The 19,072-nt window shown below is 44.3% G+C and overlaps 1 protein-coding gene across 17 annotated transcripts in view; it reads right to left on the bottom strand.

Moving 5' to 3' along the window:
* Window positions 1-2,310: 2,310 nt before the first annotated feature.
* HDAC4 (histone deacetylase 4) overlaps window positions 2,311-19,072 on the bottom strand; it is a 262,543-nt gene continuing 245,781 nt past the window's right edge. For all 17 annotated transcript variants that reach the window (XM_074595478.1, XM_074595482.1, XM_074595480.1 and 14 more), the window contains 5 exons: window positions 13,695-13,813; window positions 11,861-11,994; window positions 5,812-5,896; window positions 3,828-3,969; window positions 2,311-3,320 (listed from right to left, as the gene is read on the bottom strand). In XM_074595478.1, coding sequence (XP_074451579.1) covers window positions 3,281-3,320; window positions 3,828-3,969; window positions 5,812-5,896; window positions 11,861-11,994; window positions 13,695-13,813 — 520 coding nt within the window. In that variant the 3' untranslated portion in view covers window positions 2,311-3,280. The remainder of the gene's footprint in view (window positions 3,321-3,827; window positions 3,970-5,811; window positions 5,897-11,860; window positions 11,995-13,694; window positions 13,814-19,072) is intronic.

The raw sequence follows: 19,072 nt of genomic DNA, 5'->3' as shown, positions 1-19,072 counted from the left end.
CTGCGAAACCCATCCACGTCGCCGGGAGTTTGGAGGAGATGAGCTCCAACGTCTCGGGGAAAAAAAAATAAAATCTTTCCGTCCCTGGCAAAAAGCTCAGCAAAATGATGTAAAACGATGGTGGCATCCCGAGAAGCTCTTCTGATTTTTAAAAAAGAAGGTGGCTGAGCACAGCCAGCCAGCAGCTCTTGGGAACACACGGCAACGGAATAAAAAGCTTTGCCATGACCGAGAGGGGAAATACAAAAACCCGCCAGGGAAGAGCTGACAAGAGAAACAATCGCGTAAACGTGGTTACTGCCCACAGCGCGTACACAGCCAAAGGAAAATTTAAAGTCAGTCACCAGATTCGGCAGCCAGATTAACTTTAGATCACAGCAGCAAAGTGGTTGGTGTTCAAAAAAAAAAAACCAAAAACAAACAACAAACCAACAACAAACCACAACATCTCCAGGTATGTTGTGTTTTTACACGGGAAGATTATTTTTAGAATATGCTGAGGATGGTCCTACGCGACCAAAGCTATTCATAAATTTAACACGTACTTGGGTTTGCAGAACTCAAATACAGTAGTGTCTGGTTTTTAAATTGCATTCTAAACTGAGGAACAGAACAAAAGCCTCTTGCATTTGCTCGCCCTCATGATTACACTTCAAATTCCTCCTGCGAGCAAGTCCTGAATGGAATGAAAACGGCCGCTTCAAGAACTGGAAAAAAATAAGTTACCGGAAGCGACCCTGTCAGTCGTCATCATAACAGAATAAAATAATAATAATAATAAAAACAAAGCTACCCTTGGTTGTTCGGACGAGGGGTGTGTGCTATCCTACACTGCTGTAAGAAGGCACGCGTGTCTTCTGGTCTCCTCTGAGCTGCTCCATCACCTCGCGGCAGGGCTTCGCTGCTCCTCGCGCCCACCGGCTGCAGGAGATGACAGCGTGGGGGCAACTGCCTCCTCGGGGGGCAAAAAAATACCTTCAGGAAAAGTTCTCTGACCCTACCAGCGATGGGAAGAAGAAGAGGAGAGAAAGAGAGAGAGAAAGAGAGAGAGAAAGAGAGAGAGAAAGAGAGAGAGAAAGAGAGAGAGAAAGAGAGAGAGAAAGAGGATGCGGGAAGGTGTGTGTGCGTGTCCGTCTGTCCGGCGGAGAGAAAAATGCCAGCTGTCCCACCAGCGTCTGCCGAGCCTTCCCCGCGGCAGGCGGCCACCCGCAATCCTCGCGACGAGCCGCGCGGAGGACAAAGACATCACCCATTGGAATAGTACTATGTTGAAGGTAAGAAAACTCCTTAATTTTTCTTTACATAGCTACTATAACAGAACGGAGGAAATATACAGTCGGCGGTATCATTATACAAAAGAGCCCATCGTGTTCCCTCCTCCTCGATAAAACGCACCCCTTCTGAAAAATAAACTCTTGCCACACAGTTCCTCATGCCTGCAGAAAGCTGCTCACTGTACAAAAGACTTAAGAAAAAAAGGAAAAAAAAAAGTAAAAAAAAAAAAATAAAAAAAAATAAGGAAAATAATGTACAAGCAAGAAAAGTGGGAGGAAAAAAGGTTTTAGACGCTATTGCCGTTCAGAAACGAAACCTGCCAAATAGAAAATAAATGTCAGAGTCACACAAACAAGGCTTCTTTAGGGTTTTGTGAAATATCGATATAAAAATTAACAGCAAATTCATAGTCTTTGCTATAAAAAACTCTTTTTTTTTTTTTTGTTAGAAAAGGATCACAACTAAAAACCTTAAATTAAAATACAAACGTTTAGGGTAGTTGCCCAGTGGCTAACGTGTTGGCTTTCTGAAAAACTTTCCAACCTGTCATCTGAAAGTCCTCGAGTTTCAACCTGGATCCTTTTCCAAAAGCACCTTTTACGTTCCAATTCGCACGTCTGTCCCTAGGGAGCTTCCAATGGCTACTGTTACAGTATGCATTTATTACATATATTTTTTCTATAAATGCATCATAAATATTTTTATCAATAATTCATAGGAATCCGGTTTCTAAGCTTGGAATATATTTGGAATATACATTATACACATATATATATTTATACCTAACAATTTAAGCAATATCTCATGCTAGTTGCTTTTAATAAAAAGCATTCCAGTCTTAAACCTGCATTTGTGTCTAATACATGCTTCAACAACCAAATTGATAAGCTCAATTACTAGATAATGTAGAAGAGAGAAAACATTTGAAAATTTGTTTTTAAAAATGGTTGAATTTCAAAGACCCAACAGTATTTGCCACTTTCTTGGCAACTACCTTAATTTTTTTTCTTTTTTTTTTTTTTTTTTTTTTTTTTTGAAACAGCAATGAAAGAAAACAAAACAAATTCAAACTTGTAGACAGTTTTTGGAGACGCTCAGTTCAGCTGATGCCTGCTTCCCACCATCATGCCAGCACAAGCCAAAGTCTTCCTTCCTGATGGCAGTTCTTGGCTTTCCCAACCAGAGGAAAAATATTCATGAACTGCTGTGTTCTTTATGGTTTTTTTTTGTTTGTTTGTTTGTTTTGTTTTTGTTTTTACTTAAGGCATTGTTCCTCAAACTTCAGAAAATCCAGCTGCACCAAATCCATCAATTAAAAAAAAAAGGCACAAACTCATCTTCAGATGGCTTTGGAGACAATAAAGCCGACTCCATCTGGGCTACCCTTTCCCCCCTTCTCTTTCCCTTTCCTTTAGATGTAAGACGAGTCCCTCTTTCTCTGCCCCTTCCTGTTAAAAATACACCATCTCCCATTGTTCTGGTTCCGACAAGAATGCCGTTGACTCACAGGCAGGCAAGAGCCATTTAAAAAATCCAAGAAATGAAACTACAAGATGGGTCGAGTGGTTCAAGCGGAGATTGCTGAATTGTGGGTAATCAAATTGTAAGCACCAGTTTTACGTTAAGGTTTGTTTCTTTTATTTTTGTATGTGTTGTTGAATCTTTGATTTTTTTTCTTTTTTTTTTTTTTTTTTTTTGGCAACTTTGCCAAAGACTTCACGGGCGTCGTTCCCCTTTCTGCTCCCAGTGAGGACCAGAGGAAGACTGCCCAATGTGTCAAGTCCTTTACTGCTCTTCACCTGCACTTTTCTTTTTCAGCAAATATATACTGTAGACGCATATAGATATGTGGAGATTTTTTCGGTTGCTTTGTTTTACACCTGGTTGTCCTTCCGTATTCTGGAAAAAACCATGACAGGACACAGGAGTAACAAGAGAAAGCTTCTTGGCAGAGCTTCAAGACAAAGACGAACAAACAGGAGAACTCCAGCTCAAAGGTTGAATGCTACAGGGGAGGTTCCTCTTCCATGGGTTCATCATCAGGTCTGAGCAATTTCCCAGCCAGGCAGGTCGGGGAGGGGATGAAGAGAGAAAAGACGGTTAAGCACAACAGAGTTGGACAATTTGTGGTCTAAGTCTTACGCTTTATGTTCCCATCACCTTCCCACCCAGATAGTTGTGCTCAGCTGGCTCACCTGGAAATAAAACTTGCCACCAAGAAGAGTTTCTAGATAATGTGCTTTCATTTGTGCAATGTTAACATTTTTTGCAGCAAAATCCATTTCCTCTTGCAGTCCAAAACCACGTTCAGCTCCGGTTGGAGCCGAAGGGTCAGGCACAGCATGCACCTTACTAAGGTCACACACAGAGTTCATGGTACTGCTGTTCTCCTACAGCCCAGCAGGTGTTTAGAGAACCTCCTGGTTCTCTAAGGGAATGCGCATGGCAATGGCTAAAAGGAGAGGATTAACCTAGAAGGCTGCCCACCCACGGTTCATCCTGCCTGGGCAGACTCCAAGATGTGAAGACAAAAGGGAAGGAAAGCAACTCACCTCTTCTCAGCTGGCTTCACGCCCACTGACAGGGATGCCATGGCTGTTACTGTCTCTGCCTCCTCGTTCTCGCACTTCTGCGCCTCAACCAGGGAGTACCCCACTGTGGAGGCGTAACGCTGGAGTGAATGCCAATACTTGCCTGGGGAGAGAAGAGGCCCTTAGGGCACCTGCACCATAACAGGTCCAGCACCGCGCTCCTGCTTTCCCAGGCCCAACAGCCGGCTGAGACCTGCCTGGGCAAGACTCATTATGCCTCTGCAACGTGCAACCTTGATCCACGTTCCCTCTCACTTCAAGGACCGTCTCAAGGTCCCGGGGTTGTGGAGGAAGCTGCAGGTGGAAGCGGGTTCCTGGGAATGTGTGCCAAGGGAGCCCTGGCTTGCGAGGCAAGGCCAGAGAGATCCCTGCGAGCTATATGCCATGTATTAAAAGATGGCACTGCTATGCTGCTGTGTCTTGAAAAGCTAGGTTTGAAATCCAAAAGGTACTGAGAGCATTGATAAGGATGCACCTGCGCATCCCTTTAGGACACGTAGGATGTCAAACCAGGGCTGAGTGAAAGACTAGGTGAATCCGTCTGGCAAGGAAAGGCGCTCCTCTCCTTTGGCTAGGGAAGAACGGTGGGAGGTGGAAACCAGATTTTCACAAGGACAAACGCACAAGGGGTGGTAGAGGTGAGGATCCAAGCTGCATAGAGGTGTACAACATCCCTCTGCCTTGATGAAAGGGGACACTTAGGTTCTCAAAAAATAATGGCATTTCCTTTTTCACTTCAAAACCCTCTGAAACTTTTAGACCTAAATAAAAATACCTGAGAGGGAGGGATGCATTCCAGATTTGGACTGGACATCCGCATTCAGTTCCTAACTGCCACGTTCTTGCTACACTTTTGTGGGCAAAACCACCTAAGACAGTCTAAGTTGTATTTATTTATGTCTGCAGTTTGCCATTTTAAACATCCTTTTTCAGTGAAAAGAGCAACAGGGAATGCTTCAGAGGGAGAGAATAAAGGATGTCCTCTTGGCCCGCAAGCAGGACACACCAAATTCACTGGTACGCAAGAAGCCACAGCAAAAAGCCTAAAAGCAAGAACCTGTACAGGGAGGCCAGCAGATGGGGAGGAGGGACCTATTGCTTCCTCTGTGTCGGGGAGCAGATCTGGAAGTCTTATTTGAAGCCCCTTTTAATTTATTCTGCTCATTACAAGACAAAAAAATAATATTCCCTGCCTGGGTCAAAGTGCCGCAGAGGTGATCCATCAGTGCTGAGCATTCACTCTGCAGAGCAGCTTCTGGAAACGGAATTCAAATTTCTAAAGCCACTAGGCATTTTGCAGGGGGGAAAAAAGCCATAATGCTTTGCAATCTTTTAAGCTCCATTTTTGCCCTATAAAATGGAGACTAGCCCCCTCTGGTTTTAGACCACAAAAGTTTGAAGCAGGAAGATGTCAGGACCTAGCAGTGGGATTTCCAGGTTACTCGGGCTCTTTCACTCCATCCCCTGGGAATGACCCCAGGAAAGCTTCAACCGCGATCATTTTATGCCCGCCCCCCCCAGCTATATAAATGTACAGTATTAGCAACTTCACCTGTTTAACTTTCATCCCTATCCACTCTTAATTAACAGATGCCCCAACACCCAACAAGATTTATGTTAATTGGAGATACTTGAATTGCTTTCAAAGAGATAAGGGCAGACTCTAAAATGCAGAACAGCCTGTCCTTTACAGAGATTTGCAAGGTTTTAATACTAATTGCCTCCTCAAGCGCCAAAGCATTTCCCTGAACGGGCCATTCCCCATGCATTGCTCCATACAGTACTGCATGCACAGTACCACCAGCTTGTGGCTACACCAGTCCAGCTGACAGTGCAGCGACCATCTGCAAACCAGCACAATGGAACGGGACGATGGAGAAGCCAAACGGGTGTCCCACAGGGCAACCCAACAGGAAACCAGCCCGGTGAATGGGGCTATACTCACTGTGTATCTCGATCACTTTCTCCATTGAATGCACCGCATTAGCATTTGCTCTCTGCTGGAAAACCTTTTCTGGAAGAGGGTCAAGCTGGAAAGAGAGAGGAACAGCAAAGAAATGTTATCTCAAGTTAAAGAGACCAGACATTTAGCACGATTTAGCAAGTGGCTCTGGTGTATCAGGCCTCCACCCCACTCCCTCGATTACTATTATCCACCTGTAGTTAAATACCCAAAATATACAAACTTTCTAAGTGCTGTTGTGATGCCCGGTGCAGCCTCCTCCAGCCCGCTGCTCCTCCACACACAAAAAGCTGCAGAGCACCAGCACTGCCTGTCTGCAGCCGCTGATGGAGATTACGAAGAGACACTATTACAGAGATCACAAAAATAAGGGTGCTTTTCCAATGGATCTTTGTAAACTATGGCTCAGAACCTACCTTTTTGCAAAGTTTTCACCATTAAAACAAAACAATGTGCAAATAAAAGGGACATAAAAAGAAGGTAATAGCCATGCTTTTGGCTTTCCTCTGAAGAAATAAAAAGGGGTAGCTTTTTAATTCCCCTAAGTACCTAATCCAGTGCATTTATTAAGTCTCAACTGAAAAAATCTGTTTATAAGAATAAATAGTCTAATTTTGGTGCAGAGAAACAGCAAAACACCACTTTAAAGTCACACTCAGCGTGACTATAACTTCAGTCACCATCGATGCCTCTTACCAGCTGCTGGGCTACTCTTGCCCAGGCAGAGCGGCATTAGATCTACATGCTAAGCTTTTAAAAAATTTGCCTTGAAGTTACTGGTAAGGCTCATAATTACATATTAAAATTTAGGCTCTTTGATGCTGGCTTCTTTCCTTTGCTCTCCATGCAACCAGCTAACAGCAAGAACATGCTCCTGGTATATTTAAGCTGAAAGATGACACAGAAAGCCTGCTGAAAACGTTCAATGTGACATAACAAGCAGGTATCTTCCTGGGCTTCGTTGCTTTTATGAAAATGAAATGAAAATGAGCTGTAAATGAAAATGGCACATAGATGATGTCTGTTTTGCTCTAACATACATCCCAGTCTCAAAAAAGCAGTGCTGCCTTTGCTACCATTAAAAAAATTTAAATCAAACCACTAATAACAATTCACGCAACAAAGAACATGGGACAAAAAGAGTATTTTCATTTTTCTAGAGAGAGATAAATTAGGGAATGCCACTCTAAAGATGCTTCTCTAAGTCCTTCTCCAATTATTGCTCCAAGTCCATCTCCAGTGACACTGGAGCTTAGGGCTGCCTCCCTCTGTGGCACCAGCACGCCCCCCTGGGAAAGCAGATGGATCTGCAGCACAGAACTTCCAATTTATTAAAAAAAAAAATAATAAAAAATAACGCAAAATTATAAAAAGGTCTTCCAAGGGAAGGAGATGGGGTTATTTGCCTTCAAAGATAACAGTGTGCAGAATACTGGTTCCCTCTGGCACAGCAGGGGCATCTGCATGGTAGGTAAGGATGTCCCAAGCAGAGCAGCTCTGCTCGGCTCAGGCACATGGCCAACCGCTTGGATGTGACTCGCATGAGCTCGAGGCATCTCACAATCAAGTAAATACTCAAGAAAAAACATTCTGCAGGGCTGATGATCTCCAAGCCTATCTTCTTTCTTCCTTTCTTTCCCTCCTCAGTTCTCCACAAAGAACATGAATTCATCACAGACCTCCAAGGTTGGCTATCCAAGAGATGTTAATTGTGTCTGAAAATAGTGGTCAAGGCCCATCCAGGGATACTCCCTAGCAGAGAAGGAGCCACAGTTTAATAGTTAAAAAAAAAATCTACGGCAAAGTTTAACTGCAAATTCTGTTCAAAGCCACGAGAAGCTCCGGCCAAGAGATCTGCTTTTGTGACCACATGGCAGCCATTCCATAGGTACTTCACGAGCACTAGAAATTGCTCGATTCCAGATTTAATAATTACAGATTGCACTTTTTATAAATTCTCTACTCTGAAATTAATTCTGGCCCAAACTGGCTTCTGTATGACATTAAGCGAAGACAAAAGCAATTCCTCGACAAATCTTTAAGTAAGAACTTTCTAACACCTCTCGGTTGGTATCAATATAAAGCACACAACATCAGGCAGCCCGGCCACACATGCGCTATTTCGCAGATGAATCGCTTCCATTCCACACTCCTCCTGAAATAACACTCACAGACAACAGCCTCAGCCATCGCTTTCCTGGAAAAGGAAAGAAATGCCTCTGGGCATTAGGGAACTAATTTTAAGCAACTGCTTATTATGACCTTGTTTATTTGGGATGTCCAGAGTCTGACACCGGACACACCTCTGCTACTTCGGTGTGAAAAATGACAAAGCGTTTGCAGCAGCGACAGGCAGCACTGCGAGTGCGGCTGAGCTCCAGGACCAGTTCTCCCAGCATGTGCCTCCCCGTCTCTGTCCCCACCACTAGCAGCTCCCACAACACAGGAGCTCCACACCCTGCTCTGGGTGTTGAAGTTGGTTTGAAGACTAAGGGCTGGTGATGCTCATGACGGAGTGAGCTGCTTTGCACGGTCGCTGCCTCCTCTGCCCTCCAGCGCTGCTGGCACGCTGCTGGCAGGGGCTGTTTTGAGTAACGGAAGAAGCATGGTGGCTTTCTGGTCTAAATTATCATCAGATCTTCCCTGCATCATGCCTGCCTTTGATTTTTCAACTGATGTCGTGTTAGTTTTGCACAACTAAATTTTTAACTAAAGCAATGTACGTACATTTTCAAGCCACCTCGCCTGGCACTAACTCATTTCACATTAAAATAATCTGCTGCAAAGCTAAAGCTCTGGTTTAATTTCCTGGACAGTTGGGAACAAGCCGGCTCTTGCCTTTGCATAACACTTTTTCCGAAGCGGGAATTTTAATCTCCGCCGGCGAACGCAGACGCTTTGGGGACTGGCACCGTTCCCCTCATTTCCTACCATTTCCCCGGGTAGGTCCGGCACCACTCCGCAGTGAGCAAACCTCCCCGCAGCCCAGCAACAGCCGCAGCTGCCCGGCCATGTGCACGCAGGCAAAATTGTCTAACACGCTGTATATCAAACTTCATCAAAGGGCCGTGGGACAAAGCAACAGCAGTTCCCTCTAACTTCCTCGCATTAAAAAGATTTTTACAAAAGACCTTGATAAAAGTAGTGTTTCCTGCTTTTTGATGTGCAAGTCGGAGAACATTATCGTGATATCTGCGCAGTCTTAGAGCCCACCTAGGAAAAGTGAGAACAGGTCGATCTTTAAGCATTTTAAAACGCCTTATAGCTGTCCTGATTCAGTGGTTAAAAATAAAAATCAATGTTTCTTTTACCTTTAAGGATCAATATTCACTCTGGTAAATGAAACCACTGAGGCAGTTGACAACATCCAAGCTATCGTGAGTGCTGAGTTCTCCCCAAAGCCTTACAATTCCAAACACATTCGTGGCTTGGATTAAGCGCTTATGTATTGCGTGCAGATCCTCACGCCACATTGTGGTCCCCCGCCTGCATGGTAGGAGCACGTTAAGCAAGAGGAATGACATCCTTCATGTGCCATTTCCTCTGTCTCCCCTTCAAAGTGCATCCCGCCATTATTGCCGCCTGCACCCAAAAGCGGATGGAGCTAGAGGAATTGTATGTGGTGACAACAGTGCCATCAGCTGTCAGCTTGAGAGAGATGGGTGCTGCAATAAAAATTCCATTGCTTCCATGATGATGGACCAGCTGGCTCCTGAGTTTTTGGCTGTCCCGAGGGCTGAGCACAGGCTGGCATGCTGGGATCAGTTACCCATGCTGAGAGCCTTATCAGAACTGCCTGGCCAAGCACAAGGAGTGGATGCTCTCTGGATGCTTGGGGATGGGATGCTGGATGACTGAAGCAGACGCTTTTGATGAATCACAGCCGTTTTATCTCTTGGACTGCCTAGTGAGGTTAACCCAGGCACTGTTGTCCATTGCGTGGAGTGTGAATACTGCAAGACAGAGCACTTCTCCAAAAGGCTGGAAGTCAAACATAGCCGACCTGCACTTCCATGCAGAACCAAACTTCCTGCTCCAACTTCCCAGACCCAAGAAAGGCTGATGGTCACTGAACCGCAGCTGTGAGTCTAAGCACTCACAGCTCACCACCATCCCCAGAAGTCAGCTGTCACTGTAGGCAAAGCCAGAGCTGAAATACTCTCTGAAAATACTCTCTGAAGTACTCAAAGAGAGGCTTCTCCTCTCTGTGGTGCTGCACCTTCAGATGTTGACTACATGCCCTCTCACAGATCCTGCATCAAGGGGTTCTTTAGCAAAGGGTGGTGATGAGAGACCCTGGTTGTGTTCTCCAAGACTGGCTAAAGCTTTAGAAGGAACTTCCTTCCTTCACCATCTAACAGGCAGATTTCTCTCCTTGTGATAGAGACAGCTGCCTTCAGACATCTGCTCGATCAGAGGTCATCTCAGCAGGTTCCTTGTGCCCTTTTAAGATACGCTCATTTCCACAGGGTAATGAGGGCAATCTCTTAATTAAAGAGGCAGCCTACAAAAATTCAAACACACTAGCCAAGCCATTAATGCTGCCCAAGGTTTCGCAGCCACCCCCAACTTCAAATCGGTGTGGCTGCTTTCCCCCAGGGCTGAAATTTTTAGCTGTCTGTAGGCTAAGGAGTCACACTGCACTGTTGTTTTAATTCATGCTCTCAACCCTCAATGACTGTTTTGAACAGCTCCAGAGCCCCCTCTACACCAGGACACCCACAGCAGATACCGAGCGGGGATGGTGCCTGGGGCTGCAGGCTGAGCAAGGACCTGCTGCTCTGAGCAAGGTGGAAAATTGATGCAAGGCACTTTTGTTGTCTACTGTGCCCGTCCGAGACTCAACCATTGGGATTGTATGTGGAGAACAGGTGCTCAAAAAAATTGAATCATAGAATCAGTCATGTTGGAAAGGACCTTGAAGATCATCAAGTCCAACTGTTAGCCTAACGCTGCAAAGTCCACCGCTAAACCATGTCACTAAGCACCACATATACACCAATGAAAAAAAAAAAAAAAAAGAAGCAATGAACCAGAAGGGCGGCTTGACCCAAACTAACCAGTTACTCATACTCAAAAGCCCACAAGTTATTCAGAAAAATGCTTCTTGAACAGAAGTAGATGCAACAGTACAGACAAAGCAGATCCATCAGGAGCCCCAGTCTGGGATTTCACTGCCGATAACTGATTTCTGTATTTCCTTGCTGCCATATTTCTGCAGTACATGACTCTGAACTCCCTGAGCCCAAAGACACCACTCCAAACTTTATAATGATCAACCACGTTGGAAGCAACATAGGCATGAGCTGCTTGTTTGGTGCCTGCTCCAGTAGATGCTCCTAGCCAGGCTGCATCAAGGAGGACGGTCACAGGGAATCGGAGTAATTTCTCCTTTAATTCCACTGACACCAAAAGCGTTGGGGGGGAAAAGGCAGAAAAGCAAAAGTATCTAAAGTTTCCTCTATAGGAAAATACCCTGACCTCCCCAGAACCCAAAACCTAGATTTCCTTGGTGTATTTCTCCGTCTTGCTCTTATCTTGCAATCACACACGCTGGCCTTTCCGGCCAACTTCTGTGACACAGCTGAGGCTTTTCCAACACACCAATGTGCAGAAGACAGAAAATACATCAAGGGAAATATACACTTGAAAAACAATGACAGGCAAGCTGCCCAACAAAACAGGTACAGGCTGTAGTACTGGAGAGGGTGTCTGCAAAGAGATGGGAAGGCTTGGACAACAACTTCAGAAAGAAACTAAACGAATAAGTTATTGTACAAAGAGCATAAAGCAAACAATTTGGATAAAGAATAAACCCAAATTCAATCTTCAGCTATTTCAGTCCTTATAATACAGATTGCCAAACGCTGGTAGTTTTTAAACAAATAAAGCATGCACTCTTTAAATCAACGTGTACCAAAAGGACCCAATTCAGTGACAAAAATTGGGTGGATTGACTGTTTCGGAGGATGAGAAGCCCAAGTTCAAGGAGGGCGGAGGTTGCAGCCCCTGGTTTTGCCTGTCTCTGTACCTCGTTTCCCAGCAAAGCAGAAACACAGGCTTCCGAGGCATCGCAAATGGCGGTCAGGTCGTGGCCTCCTTCGAGGGCTAGGACGACGCGGCCCCCGGCCAGGCCCATCAGCTGCTTCGTCAGGTACCCGAAGCCTGTAACGAGGGAGAAGAGGAAATGCAGGAGAAGGGCAAAGGTTGCGGCTGGAATCAGGCTCCTGGCGAAGGATCAAAGAATTATAGAAAGGAATTACATCACATTAAAAAACCACAAGGGATCTGAAAGGACTCAACGCGTAATATAAGCCAGGTTGGATTTTAATGCACTCGTTGCAGAATTCCAGCCATGGTTTCCCCGCTGGACCGGCTCAGCCGTGTGCGCTGTGGGACGGGTCCGTATCTCCCCCACGAGCACTTCACTGGAGTTTATCCCAGGTGAGAGGCACCGCCATCCTCCCTACCACCCCTCAGCGCCCTGAATTAAATATAGCAGCCACTATCTCCTTTGGAAGGAAGGAAAGAGGGTGGAAGGAGGAGGCTTTTTGCCCTGCTTTGGAAGATACAAAGTCAGAGCAGTGCTGGGGGAGGCCCGGGGGAAGGGAGGAGGAGAAGGGGAAATCAGTAAAATTGCTGCCGGTGCTTTCAGTTGCGATAGCAGCATCGCAGTGCCCCAGAGATATTTGACATCTAGTTCTTAACAGACGTTTCTTCCTGTATATAATGTGCTATAAAAATTCCTGGGGCACCCGAGACTTTGATCATATGACACACAATACATTTCTACCCTTTAAATAAAACAGAACCAAGCTGCGAGGATTTAAAAAACGTGTCCTCAAAGCAACCTTCCCCCTCCGAAAAAAAATAAAAATCCAAACAAAAGAAAATCCAGGGCATTTTTACTCTCCTCCCTGCTTTCTGTTTTGCAGTGACCCCCATAAGCACATTTGCAAATTGACAAATTAACAGCAAGATAGAAAGATTCACGGCTGAGCCCGTAACTGTTTTGTGAGAGTAGCAGAGCATGGGAAATTCAACAAGCAGGTAAACAAGGTCTTCTCATTACAAAGTGTTTCTGGATATCTTAAATAACTTGTCTCTTGTAAATCTATTTCACTTTATTATTATATAAAGTTTATAGGTTCAGCTACCATACAAGGTTCTGAAGTTCACTGTAGAGAATAACTTTCCTGGCTGAAACATGCTCTTAAAAAATAATAATAAAGTCCTTTTGCAAGAAAAACTGTCGTCTTGATTGACTTGAGTGAAAGAGTGCCAGATAAACCCCGCATAACCAAGCGGAGGGGGAGGGATTTCAGCGGATCTCCCGGGCAATGAGAAACATCACGCATCCAAGGCAAAAAGGAGGTTCTTGTGGGCCCGTATAATTTCTTCAAAGGTGGAGACAAAAATATTGAGCTCGAATTTTTAATAAGGTATCCTGGAGGAAGCAATGGGCTTCTACTAGAATTCAGAGCAAGGTACACTGTTTACATCTGGCATTGCCTCTTTCTGCAATTTTGCCTTAAAACAAGCATAACTCTCTAATTCAGCGGCCGTCTCCTGCACAGCTGTCATTACAAGCGAATTGATAACTTCCTTACATAATTTATTTGCACTTGAAATTGAAATATGAAATACTACTAGAAAATGAAGGCTTCAGTCAGACCAAAATATACACGGTGCAGTGACAAAACATATGAAAATTCAAAGAAAAATGCTAAAAAGTTTGCCATAGAAATGAAAGATCTGAAGATGGACCCCAAAATGTAAAACCTGCAAGTACTGTACTTTAGTCCCCAGGACAGCAGCAATTTACACCACTTTCGTATCCCGGCTCTTCTAAATGCACAACTTACATTTTGCTGAGAGATTATATCCTCCAAGAGGTGTGGGATGGCCTTCCACTGCATCGAAACCAGAAGACACCAGCACAACATCTGGGGCAAATTCATTGGCGATGGGCATTACTACCGTTCTGCAACAAAAATTTAACGATGGCAGGCACGTTACTTCGTCTCTTGAACAAACGCAGGAACACTTAAACCATCTTGAACCAACCTGTTATAAAACCTCGTACTATTATTCCACAGTAGCGAAGCCCATCTCCTGTTTTCTTACAAGGTGAGAGCCCGGCTGGCTGAACACCTTGCACCGCCACACTGTACAGCTTTAACGTCAATCTCATGTTAGTTTTTTCAGTGAGGTCTACTATTTCCTCCATCAACAGCCTCACGTTTTCACCAGGGAAATAAGTCGGCATACGTTGTGTTTCCCATTTGTGATCGTATCTTGCTTTACATACAGGGCACAAGGGGAGAAGGAGAAAATAACAGGGCATCTGGCATAGGCTGCAAAACCACCTGGGAAACCTGCCCGACAGCAACCTCGGTTTGTGGCACTTGTCTCCGTGTTCTCCTCTGAAATACCTCCTTTAGCCTTTGCAGCATCTGCAAAACTATTTATTTTTTCCCTCCTGCACTTCTCATTTACCATAGCAAAAGGCTTAGGATGTCACAGTGGGCAAAAAGCTCTAATATGCAAATATCCCCCCCAAATACACCTGTCCAAACTCTGGTTCCCCATCCTTTGACATTTTGTTTGCTATGAAATGGACTGAATTGCTTAGCATCCATAAACTACTGCCTGTTAAGGCCAGTATTTAAATGAAACAAGAGGTCTGTGTCTGTGGTTCCTCAGCAAAAGGCCTTTTCCCTCTTTTTTTTTTCCCTTCAATCTACTAAATTTCTGTTCAAAGCCTACACGAGGTTGCAAACACCCCGTTTCCCACATCAAGATGCCAGCTAAGCAAAACTGGGAAGCTGAGCAAACAGCAAGTAATTTCTTCTTTGCCTAACAGCCCCAGCACAAACATGGTGGAACTTCTTAATCAACATGACGCAGACACCCCACAACCTTTTCTGACCAAGAAAGCCTGCTGCAGGCACTCTTGGGTGAACACCTTTTTGTGCCTTCAGCCCATGCTGGGGTACCCACCTGCATGGGCTTGAAAATTGTTGAATTTTTCAGTTGGGCACTGATAACTGCAGGAAGCGGTGGAAAAGTGAGGAGGTGCACGGAAAGTTGTAAATCTCCACCTCAAGACCCTTTATATACAGTAATATTTTCCAAATTATGTTCTTTTTCCGTTATAAATGGACTCACGGAATCTTGGATGTATCCCTAGGGCAACCTGACCAATGCTGTCCCTTGCTGGTAATGAAGACGATAGTATTTCCCCATTTCCCCACCTAACAAACAGCTACAGCCAAGGTTAACCTTCTAACCTTCTAAAACATGAATTGAAATTATTCATATAGCAAAGCATGAACCTGTAAATATCTTTGCATACACGAGAACCTCACTTTTATTGAGTACAGTTGTTACGTGACGCTCTAAAAAACAGAGGTCTGTTTAGGGCTGAGATTGCTCAAGTGCTATCAAGACACCCATAAAAATTCACCTCTTGCTACAACGATGTTAAACAGCCACAAGACATCAGCTAGCGTCAGCAACTTGTATTAGCTCCAACACCCATCTGAGCTTATGCCATTTTGCCCTCCGTAGAGTTTATTTTAAATGCAATAAGCTACTTCCAGCGTTGGTCAAACCCATCAGTGGTTTCCATCACCAGTACTGAGCAGCCAGGCTGGCACACCCAGCACATCACAGGGCTGGTCAAGGCACTCAGACATCGTGTAGTCCCAAACAAAAAAAAAAGCCTTCCAGCTTCAATTTTTTGCCAGTTAATTGCCACAGTAACCTAACAGCCTCCTGCAACCTTCCCACCTGCCAGTCTCTGCAAGCAGACACAGAAAACTATGCAAAAAGGATCATATTTTCTTTTAATTCTTACAAAATCCCAAAGAATTTTATTTTTTTCCCCAAATGACGTGATTGCCGTATACATTTTGTCCTCAGGGAGATGATTACGTAAGGAAGACAAAACAGCACCATTTTTGCTGATGACTTTCCAATCAACAAAAATCTAGCGAAACCCCCAGACATTTTAAGTAGAAACCACCTCCTTCATAAAGGACTAAGGCAGCAGTTTCGAAGCAAGTGCACGTGGTAGAGGGTTGGGTTTTTTTTTCCCCCTGAGCTTTGAAGTACTGCTGAGCTCTTCAATTTCTAACCAAGGGAAAACTGCTAAAATAATCAGATTCCACCCCCCCCCCCCCAAAGCTATGATACCATGGGAGCTGCTAGGACCTCAACTGATGTGCGGGACAACCATTAAGCTGGTTGCAGGAGCAAGCCCAAACCTGCGCCCCCAAGCTGGGAGCATGGTCTGTCAACACCGAGCGATTCATGCAACCCCGAATCGGTCATGACTTCTTGGCCGTGTGACAGGTCATCTGCTGATGCCCAAGCACCAATGCACCAGCAATGTGCAAGCACCAGCAACGAACAGGGAGAGATGGTGCTGGTGATGCTCGGCTGAAGGTCCCTGCACGGTGACAGCGGTTCAAAGATACCCTCTAGTGGCACAGCCAACGCACAAGCAGCACTGAGAGTTAAACGTGAACCCTGTCCGTATAAATTTTAGGAGAGAAAAAGCAGCAGTTGCTGCTTAAAAGTAAATCAATCGGTATTTGACAAGTTAGAAGTCATCATTTTGAGGATGTCCAGAGTTTTCTGTGGTGCAGGACGGGGTGACCTTACAGTCGTAACTGGTTACCACCGCAAGTACCTTCAACTCTGAGCAATTATTAGTGGTGCTCTGTATGCACAGTATATTTTTATTGGGTCCTCAGAATTTTAAGAAACATGAGTCGCAGGTCCCCTGGCTCCCCTGTCCACAAGGAGCCAGGAGGACAGAGAGGTGGGATGGATGTGCCTGCCCAGGAGCCACGCGTGTTCAGGGGTAACCAGAGGAGAAGCACAAGGTAACAGGGTGTCAGAATAATTAAGCTAATGATGCTTTTGGTACCTTGATCATCACAAACTCATCCAAACTGAAAAGCGCTCTCAAATCGAGACTTGAACGCTTTCCTTCACCCGTGACTCCTACCCAAACTCTCCTGGGCTGCTCCTTCTTCTGACTTGCTGCTAATTCCAGTGTTACACCAGTACCCCAAAGCTGCAGTCCCTCTCTATTTGTTGCTCACCACATACGTAAGCAGCTACATCTCTGGATATCAAACTTGACCCAGGAGGATGAAAGCCTTCCCGTCTCTCAGCAGTCCCTCCCTCATTTTTCCCTATTTGTGTTAAAAAAAAATTAAAAAAAAAAATAATTTAAGGCGCAAGCAAATGAACTGCTTTCAAACAATGCATTTCTGAGATTTGATCTGTGGGCAGCATTTCAGGCACATCTAACTCAGCTTTTTGGTTTTTAATTTTTCTTGTGCACAGATGAAAACAGCCTCTTCACTCAGATCCAACACAGTGAAGCTAAGTCCCCAAGAGAAAGCAGCAATTAAAACTGCAAACAATCCTATGGCTTTGCCCTGGTGATGATACTAGAAAAAAGGTGGAAATTTAAATTACTATCAAGGTGTGCAGTTTTATCTGGAACTGGGTCTTTTAACTAACGGTTAAGGTGGCTGTAGAGTTATTCACCAAAGAATTAAAGTGTTCTTAACCCTGAATATTCATTCAAGCCATCTAGAATTTTTTAAATTACAAGGGTTACCTTTAAATTTTCAAAATTTTAGAGAGTTGTTTTGCCTTCCTAAAATAGATTAAACCCTTTCATTTGACTCTAATTACAGCTAAGCTGAACAGCTATGCATTAGTCAATACTGATGGCTGCAAACAGTAAAAACTACTGATCGTGTTCTGCAATCATTTGGGGGAGAAAAAAAATAAATACAATTTTATGTCTATTTTCCAGAAGAATGAATAATTTTTAGTCTGTTACTAGCCAATTCACCAATTAAACACCTAATAAACGACAGGCAGATTAAACAATCCTACAGAGGATTTTTTTTTTTAAATGCTCAATTGCAGCGAGCAAATCGGTGAAACTTCGAGGGCTGAGCACTTTCTTCAGAGACTCTTTTTCCCACTGTTGTCTCTCTATCTATATATATATCTATATATCTATATATCTCAAAAATGTTATCCGCTGCTCCTAAGGCTAAGCAGCCTCCTGAAGACTCCAGTCTTTGTTTCTCTAAGCAGCCATCTCCACGGTCATTTACTATGTCAAAAGGGATTAGGAGTTCGGGGACAAAATCAGCATCGGGAGAGCATGAAATCTAAAATACAGAAACAACCGTTCCAGGCAAAACACCATCAACCTCCCCCCCTCCCTCTTACTCCTGAAATGGTTTATGGATCGAAGGAAAAAACAAAATCCCCCCCCAACTGGCTCCTGAACTCATTTAACGCTTTCCAAGAAAGGCAGGAGGAGGGACCTTTCAAATACAGTCCTGGCTTTTGCTTCTGATTTAGGTGTTTTAAATAAAAATAAAACTAACATGGAATCGAGCTGTATACAGAATTATAATTTTCCTACCTCTGTCCGGGTAGGAAAAAAAATAAAAATAATAGTATGAGACTACACAACTGCTAGAATCATCAGGAAAACTTTCTTACAGAAAATTAAGAGGAAAACTCCTGTGGATAATACACTTTAATTTCAATATGTAATTGCTGTTCTCGTGCAATAAGGAACTGGCCACAGTCTTTGTGTTTTTTCTGCAGGTCTCTTAGCCCGGTTTGCACACTCTGCTTCTCAAAACATCACGAGGATTTATAGAAGCAAACAAGACTTCTGCTTGTATAACAAGTTAGGTAACAACAGACCCCGATAAAAAAAAAACAACCCTGAATTTTACAACCGGTTTGTTTTTTTTTTTTCCCCTCTAACTACAGAACAACAGCGATGAATACCAATAACATTTTGATGAGTTAAGAACTTTTAAAATTCCATGCCCCACATTTTTCGCGTTAAAAGAGTTTAATACATTTCTGCCTAATCTGTGAAATCTGTATTGCCCACATACTTGGGCGGTGAGTTCAGCCACGGGACCTGGGCCCAGCGAACGGTCAGCTAAATTATAATGTCACGCTGTCTCGGGCAGGCAGAGCTGCCGCTCCGATGGGGTGGAGGAGCGCCAAGCTCGCAGCAAACTCCCCAGATCCCTTCTGCACATATATTAGTGATGGGGGTGACGCCACCCTGACTTCCTGGCCCCCCCCCCCCCCCAAAAAAAATAAATCCAACAATCATGATATCACCCCAACCTCAAGATGGGGCAGCCGGTGATTTCAGCCCTCGGTTATG

Source organism: Larus michahellis, chromosome 7 (assembly GCF_964199755.1).
Source record: "Larus michahellis chromosome 7, bLarMic1.1, whole genome shotgun sequence".
In the NCBI taxonomy this organism is placed as follows: Eukaryota; Metazoa; Chordata; class Aves; order Charadriiformes; family Laridae; genus Larus; species Larus michahellis.
The sequence above is the reverse complement of the archived record's forward strand: the minus strand, read 5'-3'. Positions and strand labels throughout refer to the sequence as shown.